This window comes from Hemitrygon akajei, chromosome 4, assembly GCF_048418815.1.
Source record: "Hemitrygon akajei chromosome 4, sHemAka1.3, whole genome shotgun sequence".
Lineage (NCBI taxonomy): Eukaryota > Metazoa > Chordata > Chondrichthyes > Myliobatiformes > Dasyatidae > Hemitrygon > Hemitrygon akajei.
In genome coordinates, this window is record NC_133127.1 from 19,389,481 (window position 1) to 19,405,339 (window position 15,859).

General features: G+C 38.2%; 1 protein-coding gene across 1 annotated transcript in view; it reads left to right on the plus strand.

The window, feature by feature from the left end:
* atrn (attractin) overlaps positions 1 to 14,408 on the plus strand; it is a 414,604-nt gene extending 400,196 nt beyond the window's left edge. The window contains exons 28-29 of the mRNA XM_073042130.1: positions 3,055 to 3,169; positions 6,066 to 14,408. Of these exons, the coding sequence (XP_072898231.1) occupies positions 3,055 to 3,169; positions 6,066 to 6,190 (240 nt within the window). The 3' untranslated portion in view covers positions 6,191 to 14,408. The remainder of the gene's footprint in view (positions 1 to 3,054; positions 3,170 to 6,065) is intronic.
* Positions 14,409 to 15,859: the final 1,451 nt, after the last annotated feature.

Sequence of the window (15,859 nt, forward strand, 5' to 3'; positions counted from 1 at the left end):
ACCTCAATTCACCTACCGCCTCCCAGCCTCTGTCACTGTTTCCACTAAATCCCTCCTGTAGCTGCCCTATCACCCCTTCTCACCCTGACCACCAGGTCCTTTGCACTGTCTCTGACTTCCAGGTCCATTGCAATGTCTTTGACTACCAGGTCTATTGTACCAGGCACAAACAAGAGAAAATCTGTAGATGCTGGAAATCCAAGCAGCACACACAAAATGCTAGAGGAACTCAGGAGGCTAGGGGGCAGCATCTATGGAAAAGGTTTCAGCCCAAGACTGTACTATTTTTCCATAGATGCTGCCTGGCCTGCTGAGTTCCTCCAGCATTTTGTGTGTTGTACCAGGTCTATTTTATTATCCCTGGCCCAGCCCATTGTACTGCCCCTTGACTACCACATCCTGTTGGGCAGCCTTTCCTGTGCCACAGTAGGAGATGCAATAGCTGTCCTTTACCTCTTCATTTCCAAGCATCTAGGAATTCAGAGTTTTTCCACGTAAGACTGTGATTCATTTGCAGAGTTGTACAACACAGAAACCAAACCATCGTCCACCTTGTCCATGCCCATCTGTGATAAGTGCATTTGCCTGCATTTTAACTCTCCTCCTATGCCTTGCCTATTTATCTGTCTGTCTAAATTCATCATAAATATCATCTGACTCCACCACCTCAGTTATTGTTCCTGCACTTTCTATGCAACCAAACCCAACCTAGGATTCCTTTTAAAACTCCTTCCTCTCAACCTCAAGTTTGTGTTCTTTTGGTTTTGATATTCTTATCATGAGAAAACTATTTTGATTACCTACCCTATCTGACTCTTAATCTTGTAGATCTTTACTAATCACCCTTCAGCTTCCTTCATTCCAGGGCAAACGCCCTGTCCGATCTCTCCTCATAACTAAAGCCCTCCAATCAAGACACCGTTGTGGTGGATTTTCTCTGTACCCTCTCTTCACTGAAAGCACATCCTACCTACAAGTGTTTCACGTTTGGTGTATGATTGACTGGGAAGCATACGATCGGTGTTGTTTAATAAGCAGTAGATGTACACTGCAGAGAAGGGGGAATAACTAGCGAAAGGCAGTTGTGTGGTCAGAAAAGCACTGCCTTTTGATGTTCTGAGCTCTGGTTGTTGACTGCATTTGGTGGTAAATGTTAAGCATTTCTTTTGTTTAGATGTTAGTATAATTTGGAAAACTGAATATACTTCAGAGTAACCATGTAGCTTTTGATAGAGTTTTACTCTGTTAATGAAAAATACCATGATTTGAGTCTGTCTTCTCCGCTAACTGGTTAATAACAGTTTTATACAGTATACTTGTTTGCTTAGTTTATAATACTAGGTAGCTTCAGCTGCATTAGACTGTTGTAGCAGCAAATTAGATTTTAATTACAATGACTGAGATGTGTGTGTTTAAAATAATTAATTGATTCATTATCTAATTTCATCCATCACTCAAACAATCTAAAATCAGGTTACTTATAATGTGAATTTTAAATTTTAAATGGTTGTTTAGAAAATTATTCTGAATAAAAATCTGTAGTGGATAATGGATGTAATGAAGGATTCAGAGGGAGCTTCCTGCTTTAACAAAGATTGTTGATTACAACAGATCGAAGGTTTGCTCATCACTGTGTATTTTGACACCAAATCAGAGTAAATATCTAGCATGCTGTTCTGGAAATTATAACTTTGACCATACAATTCATCAGCAGCTCTTGACTAAGTGATTCCAGTTCCTTATCACTATTTAATGACTACCCATTGGAAGTATGTGTGCATGTGGGTGCAGAACATAAATTTTCATTATGTCCTGTTGACAATCATCAAATTGCATAAGACGACCATGTCATCTGGACAAAGTACTTAATGTTAGTGGCAGTATTGCAGAGTGGTCAGCACAATCGCTTTACATTGCCACCGATCGCTGATCAGGGTTTGATTCCCACTGTAGTCTGTAAGGATTTTTTTGACTGCTGGTGCTCCACTTTCCTCCCATGTTCCAAAGATATGCATTAGGGTTTGTGAGTTGTGGGCACTAGAAGCATGGTGACACTCGTGGGCTGCCCCCAGTACATCATGATGACAAATGGCACATTTCACTATATGTTTCAATATACATGTGACAAATGAAACTAATCTTTAGACATCTTTATCTTCATTTGTTGAACCAGTCCCAGTGAGGAACTGATTTCCACCTGCTTCCTTCGTACTCACTGCAGGTTCCTTGCCAAGGGAAGTACTAACATACACTTTGGAGTGCATACATGTGACTAAATTCCCACCTTGATATCACTTAGTTTAGTGATTATGAGTATAAACCAGTCATCCCACCAGCCCACCTGCATAAGTGAAACTGCTGAGACAGATCGGTATTAACCGGGTAATCAGGAATGATATCTCACCAAGATTACTATCTTAGTTTTATTCACACATTTGTATTTTCATGGATTTCCACAATAACTACAGCTTTCTCCAAAGTAGAATATTCTTGCTAAATTAAATGATGTTGTACGTTACTTTTATTTGTAATAGAAGTTGCATAACAGCGTAGCACTCTACAGCACCAATAACCTGGGTTCCATTCCTCTGCTGTCTGAAAGGAGTTTGTATGTTGTCTCCATGACTGTGTGGGTTTCCTCTGGGTGCTCCAGTTTGTAGCCTCATTCCAAACACATGCGGGTTAGCAACACACACAAAATGCTGGTGGAACGCAGCAGGCCAGGCAGCATCTATAGGGAAAAGCACTGTTGACGTTTCAGGCCGAAACTCTTCGTTAGGACATGCGGGTTAGGATTAGTAAACTCTGAGCATAATACATTTTTGTTGGAGGTATAGTCACACTTGCCCCCAACATTTCACTATATGCTTCTATGTACATGTGACAAATAAAGTTAATCTTATCTTTATCTAGTGATTCCTTTTGAAAATAATCTGCTTTAGAATATGTCTATGCATGAAGATGGAATTGTTTCCATTTAACATAATACTTTTGTCCCCACTACAGATTGAAAGTGGTCTCCTGTGAAGTAAACTATCTGTGTTCCTCTTACAGAGTATCCCAAAGCCCATAGCATTAGAGCCATGCTTTGGCAATAAGGCAGCTATCCTGTCAATATTTGTACGGCTACCAAGAGGAATGGGAGGAATCCCACCACCTGGACAGTCAGGTTAGTGATAATACTCTGCTTAGTTTGCAGTAAACTTTAGTTCCTGGATATACTCAGTCGCTTCTTTATTAGGTACAGGAGTGGAACTCAGTGTTGTCTTCTTAAACTTCTCATCCACTTAAAGGTTCAACATGCTGTGCTTTCAGAGATGCTCTTCTGCACACTACTGTTGTAACATGATTATTTGAGTTACTTTCACCTTCCTGTCAGCTTGCACCAGTCTGGCTGCTCCCCTCTGACATCTCTCAAAGTGTTTGTGCCCACAAAACTGCGGCTCACAGAATGTGTTTTTTTTTTGCTTTTCACACAATTCTTTGTAAACTCTAGAGAATGTTATGTTTGAAAATGCTAGCAGATCAGCAGTTTCTGAGATACTCAAACCATCCTGACTGGCATCATTCCACGATCAAAGTCAGTTTTTGTCCCCGTTCTGATGTTTTGGTCTGAACGAGTACTGAAACTCTTGACCATATTTGCATGTGATATGCACTGAGTTGCTGCCACATAATGGCTGATTAGATAATTGCATTAATTACAGGTGTATAGGTGTACCCAGTGAAATGGCCACTGAGTGTATGTTATGCATTTATTTCTGCCATTTGCCAAACAGTGCTGAAGTTAAATTTTGGCATAACTGCATGATGTGTCACGTTTAGTGATATAAAACTATTGTATATTTTGTGTGATAATTTTGACTAGGATGTAGGATAAATGATTTATGATTATTTCATTAGCTTGGAAATGAAGACACATTTTAAAGACAAAAATTATAATTTATTTCCTATTATTTTCCCTCTATCTCAACACTGTTTTTGCTATCCTTTGATACCTTTGCATGATAAAATTCTTCTCAATCTTAGTGCCTTTTGATCCCAAGGGTGACCTATTTACAGATTTCCCATCTCTGATCTGTTAGTATTTGCTAATTCATTGTCAAGTTGCTTTAGAACAGACCCCTTTTAAACTGTCTCAATTTCAGCATTTTACATTTCAGTACCTTTATCTTTAACTCTACACTAACCTTTTCTGGTTTGTCTTCAGCCTAATGATGTTGTAGTTTATTATATTTTTTAACTGTTTCATTTTCTTAAAATAATAAGGGAAAGCCTAATCTGAATTGAAGGCATATTCGTCTAGAAAGCTCTGCTATATGCATTGTGAGATAATAGCCTCTTTTTGCACTAATGTCTAAATTGTTCTTTCATTATTATCTTTCTAGTGTTTAGTAGTCTGTTTTAGAAAAGAACAGTCAAGATTTTTTTCTTTCTTTACTCTGGAGATGTAGGAGATTGCAGCTGCTGCAATCTGGAGTAACAAATAGGATACTGGAGGAACTCAGTGGGTCAAGCATATTCTGTGAAGGGAAAAGACGATCAAGATTTCAGGTCAAGACCTTTTCATCTGGACTGAGAGATGGGAAATTGACAGTATAATGAAGTGGGAGTGGCTCTTGCTCCACCTCTTTCCTTCACTTCATTTCCCTTCTGTCTTCCAATCCAGATAAAGGATCTTGGCCTGAAACATTAATTATCCATTTTCATCCGGAGATCCTGCTCGACCCACAGAGTTCCTGCAGCACCTTGTTTGTTGTCTGTATGAAATCTGGTTTAAGGCTGTTCTGTGACATTGTGTTCTGATACTGACTGAAACATTGGTACCAGCCACCTTCTAGCATCTGGGTATAGCCACACATAATTATTCCTGCTTCTTTCTCACCAGTTTTGTTCTGTGTATTTCATCTCATTATATCCAAATCAATCCATTTTTGAATATGCTCGGTTGAATTGTGTTATTTAAAACATTTGGAATTATTGGCTTTACTGATAAAAGGGATCAGTTTCAAAAGCAACAAAATTATTTCCTAATCGATATAAAACACTGGGCGTATCTTCTGGAGTATGTCTTCACTTCTGGGCTTTTCAGGAGCAGAATGTGAAGAGGATCACAGTGTCTCCATTTTCAAGAAATCAGTCAAATGTTGTTGACTGTTAGTTGAAATGAGATAGAGGATGTATCAAATACACATCCAGCAGTGGTCACTTTGAAAATTAAGGTCATTAATTTTATTTTATTGCTTTACCTTTTTTATATGATCATAGTCATCTTTGTAGAGAATGTGAACAACTAACCCTCCACGTACAATATTTCTGTTTATTCATTCGACTGAAAATCTATTCGTGCCAACATCCTCTTTTTTCCTTCTAACTGTATGTGTCATATCCACCCAGGGAACTGAGGATGTTCCTGTATGTGATTAAAGGTGGAACTCATTTAGGACTTGGAACATCACAGTACAGCCCCTTCAGCCCACAATGTTGTGTCGATCTTTTTACTTACTGTAGTCTCTGTCCTATAGAGCCTTTCATTAGTTTGTTGTCCATGTGCCTATATAGGTGTTCAATGCCCCTGATGTATCTGCCTTTACTACCACCCTGCAGGATGGTCCATAAATTGTATATGAAAAGAACTTGCGTCTGACATTCCACCTATACTTTCTTCCAATCACCTTAAAACTATGCCCCCTCATATGAGCCATTTCCACCCCAGGGGGAAAAAGTCTTTGTCTATCCACTCACCTATGCCTCTTAGCGTCTTGTACATTCTGTAAGGTCACCTCTTGCGCTCATTTGCTCCAAATAGGAAAGCCCTAACTCACTCAACCTATCCTCAATTGTTGTCTCTAACCTCTCCTTAAATATTCTCTCCAACTGTTGGAACTGCTGGACCTCATTCTTATTTCTCACTTGGGGACAGATCTTAAAATATGGATGGGGGAACTAAATAAGGAATTACTCACTTGTGAGCACTTAATAGACCTCCTCATTATGTTATCATCACTATCCATGGCTGTGCTTTTGATGTACTAATGTTTTGTTTTGATGTATCCTTTCAATAGGTCTTGCTGTAGCCAGTGCATTAGTAGACATTTCACAGCAGAAGTCCATGGATCACAAAGAAAAATCTGGAGCAATGCGAAATAGGAAACACCTTTCTCCTGCACAGCCAGGCACCTGCATTTGACACTGTGAAGCCTCATTTGTCGATCCTGAAGAATTTTTTTTTAAAGAAAGAAAACTTAGCTTGACGAGCCAGTCCACTTCTGTTCTGAGATTGTGGCCAAAAATAAATCTAAAACCATTTTGAGAAACACCGGAATCTCCATCTGCCCCCCTCTGCATGTCTGCGATTTTTATTTTTACTGAAGATTATGTGCTTGTATCAATGTTTCCAAGACCATGTTTTCTCATCAGACCACATTTTTTTTCATTTGCATTCACTTAGTGGGGAAAAAAGGCATAAATTAGAATTGTCCGAAGAAACAGGAAACAACGATCAAAGGCAGCATCTGGATTTTAAACACTTTGGTTCTTCAGAAGGCATTTGGATGGAGGAGGACCAGAGAGGACTTTATATATATATCATGACGTATAAAAGTATAGTGGATGATAATGGATGTGACATTACTTGGTTCTGACCATTGTAGCAGAATGTATTTCTCTTCTTGAGAGGGTGGGAAAGGGAGTTGAAGACCATTTGGCCTGGACAACTCAGAGCTCCAGCTCTGTTTTAGAACGATCGTGGATTGTATCTACACAGGGAAATATATAAGATACCTCAGTTTATATATAAAGAAAACAGTAGTCTTCCAAAATAGCTTCAGTTACAACTTTCATAGCATCCAGAGACCTTAGAAGCAAAACACATTTTTGAATAACACTATTGGCTGATCCTTGTCTTTTTATCTATGGTTATGTCCAGGTGAGCAGATAGTCACATATACTTATTTATTTCACAGGAAACACCATAAGAAATACAAGATACAAACAAATCTGATTCACATTCAGAAATATAAATTGGTATTGAATTTTATACTTTTACTCTATAAACAGTTAAAATGAAGGTTCTTTCAGTAAGAGAAATGGTTTCTGGCAGCTTGACCCTTGATACTGGTGAAGTTGTCTTGTTGGGAAAAATAGCAAAAATTCAGCTTTGAAAGTGGTTTGCGTGTCCAGTGATACTCAGTCATGTCTTGATCTGATTCATGAGAGGCATCCATTATAATTATCTATTTCACCACAATAACGTGGTGGATCTGTTGCTTTGTGATCTGGATGTTCAGTATTGTATGTCATGTCTTTCAATCAAATGCTGACAAAACTGTGTTGAAGAGAACATCCAGTGTTCTTTTTTTTTCGTGCTATTGTGAAGTCTTTTAATGGATGTCAAAAAAAAAATTGCCTAAATATATATATATATAAACTGTTGTCTAGGGCTAGCTGGTGGTGAGACATGAATGCTTCCAACCTGTTGTAGGTCATTCTTTGCTGCTGAGTAGCTGAAGCAGGAGTTAAAGAATGGTGGAAATCCATGGAGATGGGAACTGATGGAAACAATGATATGTAGGAAGACCAAATGGAGCAGGTTCAGGACTGGTTCTTCTGCAGAGCCAAGTATCATGTTCAGCTAGATCAGTATCTCTTAATCAAAGATAGTTCTGATGATATTGCATCTAAAATGTTGACCTTTTCCTCATAAAGCCCTGGAGAATCCTTCCAGCATTCCTGAAACTGAAATATTGTTTTTGAATTTTCAGTATAAGCAGCTGTCTCAGAATCATTTCCTTGAGCTGAGCTGTTGATATTGCAGTTAACTAACAGAAAACTAACAAAAGTGCATGATAAATCAATTTAATGTAACCATTTCATGACTCAGAATTATCAGAACATTTAACTGGAGCTGACAATTCATGGGTTTCAAATGACCCAGAAATATAGTTATGACTGTGACCTGATCTCTATCTGACATGGTGAATTAAAGTACTTTCAGGACTGTAAGATGGATTAAGTATAGACAGAACTCAGTCCATTCTAAAACTATGTAAATTGAACTGATTCATAATTATCTTAGACAGTGCAAGAACCTTGAACTGTTGCAAAGTGATTAATGTGTGGAGTTTTGGCAGTAATGTCAACAGCTAACTGAAGTCACTCATCTCAACTGTTATCTCAGGATTCCTCCCAAGACCAAAGGTCAGTGCAGAAACACTATTCTCCCGGGAAATATTTTGTAGTATGGTTGACTTGCACTGGGGAAATAGGGCAGACAGAATGAGGCTAAGATATCTTATATTACTGGAACTTTAACTGAACTTGTCAAACTGTGCTATAAAGGACTATATCAGTTGATGTAGATCCAAAGTAATGTAGCATTATTATCCTTCAAAACGTTGCTTGAAACTTTGGCATTATAAATGTATAATGACCATCAAAACCACTGGATCCTTATCAGCATAGGCAATTTTTTGAATCTAAACCCTTTCTTAAATTCATTGAAGTGCAGAAAAAAATAGATGCCTGAAATTTTTGAGCTACTTGTCCATACAGCAAAAAGATTCTGATATTTACGTAGGTTAATAGGTTCATGAATAGTACGGGTGTCAAAGGTTACGGGGAGAAGGCAGGGTTGAGAGGGATAATGGGTCAACCATGATGGAAAGGTGAAGCAGACCTGTTGGACTGAATGGCCTAATTCTGCAGTGTATCTTGTGGTCTTATTTACAGTTCTCTCATTAATTGGTCATTTGAACTTTTTATTATTAGGATGAAACTCCTTTTGCATCTATTAAATGCTATGTTTCAAATTGAGGCTTTGAAAGTTCATTAGCTAATAACCATAATCATTTCATAGTATGAACTGGAAGAGAAGTGGAAACTGAAAAATTACGTGGTGAAGATTTTGCTTGAACAATTCAACAGAAAAGAGTATTACTTGAAATTTAACTTATTGATTATTGCATTTTATGGGAAGTACTTTTTTGTTTTTGCAGTATTTTAACCTTTTACTCTTCAGTTTATTTTCTCTACCTTTTGCCTTGCCATTGGTGAAGAGGGATGAGTAGCTCACAGCCTGATACTGTTCTTTTTCCCTAATGTAAAGCAGAAAAGTAACATTTCCTCCCTATAATTGCTTAGTAGTCCCTTACAATTGTGGCGACCATATTGAAGTATTAATGTGGTGGGTGTAATACTGAGCTCCAACTCTCTTGCAATCAAAGAGAATACTTTAATCCTCTGAGTTCCTTCTGGTTCATGTAGAAGCTATGATGAGATAAAGCTGTCATCTGCCCTGAGACGGGCTGAAGTTAGATTTTTTTTCCAACTGTCTCTAGGAGATCAGCCTGAATTCCATAATGCAATATTTATCCTCTTATCCACTATACCACCTTCGCTTCTTTGCTGTCTCTTTTAGTTCTATTATAGTCTCATATGCCAATAGCATGTCTCTCTCCACCCACATTTCAATCAGTTGATCCTGGTGATCAATTTAGAAATGAGAAAATCTGCAGATGCTGGAAATCCAAGTAATGCACACAACATGGGGGAACTCAGAAGGCCAGGCAGCATTTTGTGTGTGTTACTGCTGATCAGTTTGCTTGGTTACAGTGTAAGCCTGATCAAGTACCAGTTTATGTGAGAAAAAGTTTGTCAAATTTTGGTGACCGCTTGAAATGAATGGACACAATAGACTCTGTATTCTTGCTAAAACCCTTTTCTGCTTTACCAGAAACATAGGTTATAATTCCTCAAAGCTAAAGTGGTGATTCTATATTTCAGAAACATTGATGCTGGTGAATATTTTCACATTTTATACTTGCTCATGTTATTAGGAGAGTACAAAAAACTTGAAAAGCTGCAAAATTAAAGTTATAGCAGTGAACTTACAGCAATTCCCCCCCCCCCCCCCCCCCCCCCGCCAGTTACTTCATTTTTTTCTTTCTCATATGCCTGTCAACTCCTTGCCAATTCAGTTAGGACACCTGGAGACAATCTATACAGACAGAGGGGGAACATACAACCTTCGCACAGATAGCACCTGAAGTTAGGATTAAATTTGGATTGCTGGAGCTGTGGGGCAGCAACACTAACTGAGGTGCAACCCAGTAAAGGGAAAGATGAATGGTGCTTGGTCAGTATTTGAAGTAAAAAAGATAGATAATGAAATAAATGATTAATAATAAGATATGAAAGCCCAAGTTCCATCTGCCTGATCAGGAAATTTCAAAGCTAGGTTCTGTTAACCAACATTCCTCTCCCCACCTTTTATAGCAGAAATATTCAAAGGGGCAAGTCCTTTAGTTCTTGGTTCGTGCAACTTTGCTGTGCATAATATGACTGGATTTCAAACATAGCCCAACACAAGGCGATTCACCTTTGATTCTAGAACCACAAGTTATGGAGAACAAGTAACATAATAGAACTTCCAGGGTGTCTTGGGGACAGGAAGAGACTTGTTTTGACTTATCTGCAGGTGGCTGGCTTTAATGCATTTTAGTTTTCCTTCCTTCTACATCTCTCTTCCCTCACTGGGGCATCATTTTCCCTTGCCTCCAGTAATGTAAAATCACTTCTGACTTATTTCCTAAAATCCAAGTACTGCTTATATATTTGGCTCATCTTTTATGCAGTAATGTAGATCCTCTTATTTCAGAATGGACCTGTCACTTTGATTATAGCTGGAGAATGTCTTGAAGAGGAACATGGTTCCTTTCCCCCTACTTCCCTATTCATGTTCTTTACTCTTCAATACCAGAAACAATCAGTGAAATATATTCTCATAAAAAAGACAGACTTGATATGCACATTTTAAATATGCATTAGGTGGTGCTATTGGATTTGGGTGACCAACCCAAGTTTGAAACAGTTTTCTAAAATGAGGGCAATCCATTAAATGTTTCCTTTTTAATCTTGCTTTAATCATATTTGTGTTATGTAAATAGAGCATAAGCAAGAAGATTATGTTATTACCACATAGGTTGTATTTTCAAGAGCATTAAAATAGCACATTTTATGGAGCAAACAAGAAGAACACATTGTGTAGCTTATTAACCTTTTGCTTCAGTGTCATTTTTTGGTCATCCAATTCCTGTTAGATACACAAGTTGCCTGGAAAGGAAAGGGCGTATTCTGGTAATCCTATATAAAGGGAACCAACAGGTTACCTTCAGTGCTTTGAGTGAGAATCTTTGTAAAAGCAGTTGGATAGAGAATTACACTGTTGAGTCAGTAGGATTTGCACTTTTCAGAAGTCCATCTGCAAAATGTTATTAAAATGTAAACTCTTGAAACTTCTTGGTAAGAAGGTTCTGAGCTTCTTACTTCATCTCCCCACCAGCACACCTTCCCCCTCACCTGCTTGACCAATCACTGGCCAGCTTGTATTCCCAACCACCACCAGCTTATTCTGGGTTCCCCCCACTTCATTTCCAGTCCTGATGCAGGGTCTTGGCCCAAAAGGTTGACTGCCTATTCCCCTCCATGGAAGCTGTCTGACCTGCTGAGTTCCTCCAGCGTTGTGTTTTATTCTGAAAATGTGCAGTCACGTCTTTACTAATGCAAGTATGTTTTAATTGCTAGTTTAAAGTAGCAAAGGTCAACCTTTAGAATCATCGAATCTTTGTGAATTTTAAAATGGTTTTAGGAACTTTGGGGATCTTTAATACATAAAAACAAATGTGCAGCTTGTATCTGTTGCAAGGTGTTTTAAATACCAGGATGATTGAAATGACTTTGCTGAAGATGTACTGCAGAGTGTATTGCATGATTATTGTTCATACAGTATGTAGAAGCTGTGATTCCTTATGACTTGCCCTCCAATACCAACTGGCTGACAGTCTTAAACTGCTTGTGAGTTCCTTCAGTCATATAACTTAACACTGACATTGTTGAGAAAATTGGATTTATTCTGATTAAATTAACACCTTTTAGTAACAGGTCACAAATAACTGTTAAAATATAATTTCCATTGGCAAAAAAAGCAAAAGGAAAGATAAGCTAATAAACAATGAATTCTGAACAAACTCCCTTTTTTCCTTTCCCAATTACTTTGGTATTTCATTGTGTCACACATGAGTTTAGGACCAAAGGGCTCAGCTTCAGAACAGAGGGACATCCCTTTAGATGAGGAGGAATTTCTTTAGCAGGAGAATATTAATTTCATGGAATTTGTTACCACAGATGGCTGTGCAAGTCATTGGGTATATTTAAAGCAGAGGTTGATAGATTCTTGATTAATAACCATATAACCATATAACAATCACAGCACGGAAACAGGCCATTCCGGCCCTCCTAGTCCGTGCCGAACTCTTAATCTCACCTAGTCCCACCTACCCGCACTCAGCCCATAACCCTCCACTCCTTTCCTATCCATATACCTATCCAATTTTACCTTAAATGACACAACTGAACTGGCCTCTACAGGAAGCTCATTCCACACAGCTATCACTCTCTGAGTAAAGAAATACCCCCTCGTGTTTCCCTTAAACTTTTAATAAAGGCAGGAAATTGTGGTTGAGAAGGATAGTAAATCAGCCATGATGGAATGGCTAAGCAGATTCAGTGGGCCAAATGGCCTAATTCTGCTCCTATGTATTGTGGTCTTATAATTTTCCCAGACGAAACTGCCTTCATTTTTACCTGATTGTCATCTATTGTGACTTAATTTGAAAGCGGTTTAAATTAATGTGACATGCATAAAGCTAATTTTAGTTGTATGGTTAATTATAGTGAATAATATATGCTTTATAAACAGCACATTTTAATGAAACTCCCACACAATTCCCACACAAGTGAAGAACTGAATATGTACACACACTCATGGATAATGCAGTTTTTTGTGTGCAATCATTGAATTTAGTCACATGTCTACCTGTTGTAAAAAGATCACCACCACAGCAACTTTCCAGAGCTCTCCTCAACTTGTTTCAGTATACTGAAAGCAGATCGGTCCAATTTTATAGAACAGAAAAATAATGTTGGATATTTCAACATTATTTTAAAGTGACCAGTCACCTTGAATATACAGCCTGTGGTTGAAAGTGAAATATGAAGAAATGATAGGCTGAACGTATGAGGAGTGTTTGATGGCTCTGAGCATGTTCTCACTGGAGTTTAGAAGATTTTTGGGGGGGGGGTGATATCTCATTGAAACCTATCAAATATTAAAAGGCCCAGATAGAGTGGATGTGAAGAGCTTGTTTCCTTATGGTGGGGAAATCTAGTACTAGAGGTCACAGTCTCAGATTAGAAGGATTTCCCTTTAGAAAAGAAATGAAAAGTAATTTCTTTAGCTAGAGGGTGGTGAACCTGTGGAATTCATTGCCACAGATGGCTGTGGAGGCCAAGTCATTAGGTATATTTAAAGTGGAGGTTGATAGGTTCTTCATTTGTAAGCTCATCGAAGGTTACAGAAGACAGGAGAATGGGGTTGAGAGAGAAAAAATCAGCCATGATGGAATAATGGAACAGGCTCAATGGATCAAATAGCCTAATACTGTTCTTATGTCATATTTTCTAATTCAGCAAAGTAAAAAAGTTGGAATATTTGGAAGAGTTCTGTAGTGTTTCAATTTGTTTTTATTGCTTGTATCACACAGGGAAAGGTAATTTGGCAGCCTGAAGGCGATGCTTATAATGACTGAAGCAGTCCAATTCGATTTGGGCTTTTTCTGCGTTTTTGGGGATGGCATTCCACAATTCTATCTCATTATAGAATAAATGGAAAACCAGTAACCTTGCTCATATCTTACCAGGGCAGCTACTTCAGACACAGTGATAAATGTGCATTTTAAATAGCTGCTTAGAAGATAATGCTAGGTTGCCCCTCCTCCCCTCCAATTTCTGTATCTTTACACGTGTACGAAAGTAAATGAAATAAAGTCCTGGGATCATTTGCTCACCCATATTTTCCTGATGAACTATTTCCCAGATCTCTGAATCAGTGTTTGGTTTAAAACTTTAAAAAGTGCTCCTTCTGAACTATAAATTGTGAAAATGCACAAAATGGCATCAGTGAGTCCAACATCTAAGTTTTCTATAAAGTCTTAACTCCCAGAATGTTCTTCCTGTCTCTTATTTCCATGTGCATAAAACGAGTAGTTTGTTAATATGTATAATTTAGCATCGATTGCACTGCTATGTAAATATCGAGTAAGTATTGTAAACAGTTTCACAGCGGGCAAAATTGTGAGGGGTGGGGAACATTTAGGATTGCACTTTTTCATATAATTTTTGTATTGTAAAATAACATCTAATTTAAATTGATGAAATTGGAATAGAAATTAAAAATAATGGAAGACTTCAACATATGGAGGGGTAAAACCCATATTACACACTAAAGACCTATGCTACATATGTAAATAAAAGAAAAAATTTCACTGAAATAAAAATTGTTCTTATTGTGATACTGTCAGGTTATTTCATACAATGTAAGAGTGATGATATAAACAGTACCTTGTTGGCTGTAAAGGACTTTGGATTGTCCAAAGATCACAACACACCCTAATGAATGCAGGTTTATACATACTGTGGCCACTTTATTAGATACCTCCAGTACTAGTAAAGTGGACACCAGAGTGTATGTTTGTAGCCTGCTGCTGCTGCAGCCTAACCATTTCAAGATTTGACACATTGTTGTTCAGAGATGCTCTTCCGCATACCACTGTTATAATGCTTGGTTATTTAAGTAGCTGTCAGCTTGCACCAGTCTGTCCTTTCTCCTCAACAAGGTATTTTCACTCACAGAATTGCCAGTCACTGGTTTATTTTAGTTTTTTGCACCATTCTCTGTAAATTCTAGAGACAGTTGGGCATGAAAATCCCAGGACATCAGCAGTTTCTGAGATACTCAAACCACCCCATCAGGCACCAACAATCATTCCCCGGTCAAAGTCATGTACATCACATTTCTTCCCCATTCTGACATTTGGTCCGAACATCAGCGGAACCAGCTGTCTGCATGTTTTTTATGCATTAAGTTACTGCTACATGATTGGCTAGTTAGATATTTGCATTAATGAGCAGGTGTATCTAATAAAGTGGCCACTAAGTGTATTATCACCAAGAATTGTATTTTTTACAAAATACATTAGTTTATCTGTTTCCTTACAATCTGGAAGGCAGCAAAGTCATTTCAGTCCATGGAGTTTATGCCAGGTTTCACAGCAATCATTTATTTTCCTATAACCTATTCTCCCCATATTCCCCTTGGCCCTTTAGGGTTTACAGACACACCTCATCCCCAGACTCCACTTTAACTTTCTATTATTCTCACAGTTCTTTATGATGTGCTTTTCAGAGAAGTTCAGGCTCAGCCTAAGCTGTGAGGGTGATGGTTGTGCAATGTTTTAGACTCATTGGACAGCAGTTGAAGAACAAATTGTGAGCAATTCTGGGCCCCATCTTATGAAAAGGTACGCTGACCCTGGGGATGGTCCAGAGAGGTTCCAAAGAAAGATTCTGAGAATGAAAGGCTTAATGTACAAGGAGTGTTAGATGTTTCTGGGGCTGTACTCTATCAATAAAGTTCATAGGGGAGCATACATAAACATTATAAGACTAAGATACAGGATCTGAATTAGTGTAGGAGGCTGAGGAGTGACCTTATAGACTTATTTAAAAATCATGAAGGGCATACATAGAGAGTCAAGGTCTTTCTCCCCAGAGTAGGGGCAGGGGGTCTAACACTAGAGGACAAAGATTTAAAGGGGATCTGAGGGGAAACGTTCTCACACAAAGAATGGTGGGAGAAAGAGAAAGTGGTAGACTTATAATAATATCTTTTAAAAGACACGAACAGGTACATAGATGGAAATGGTTTAAAGGGGTTTGGGCCAAACACAGGCAAATGAGAATA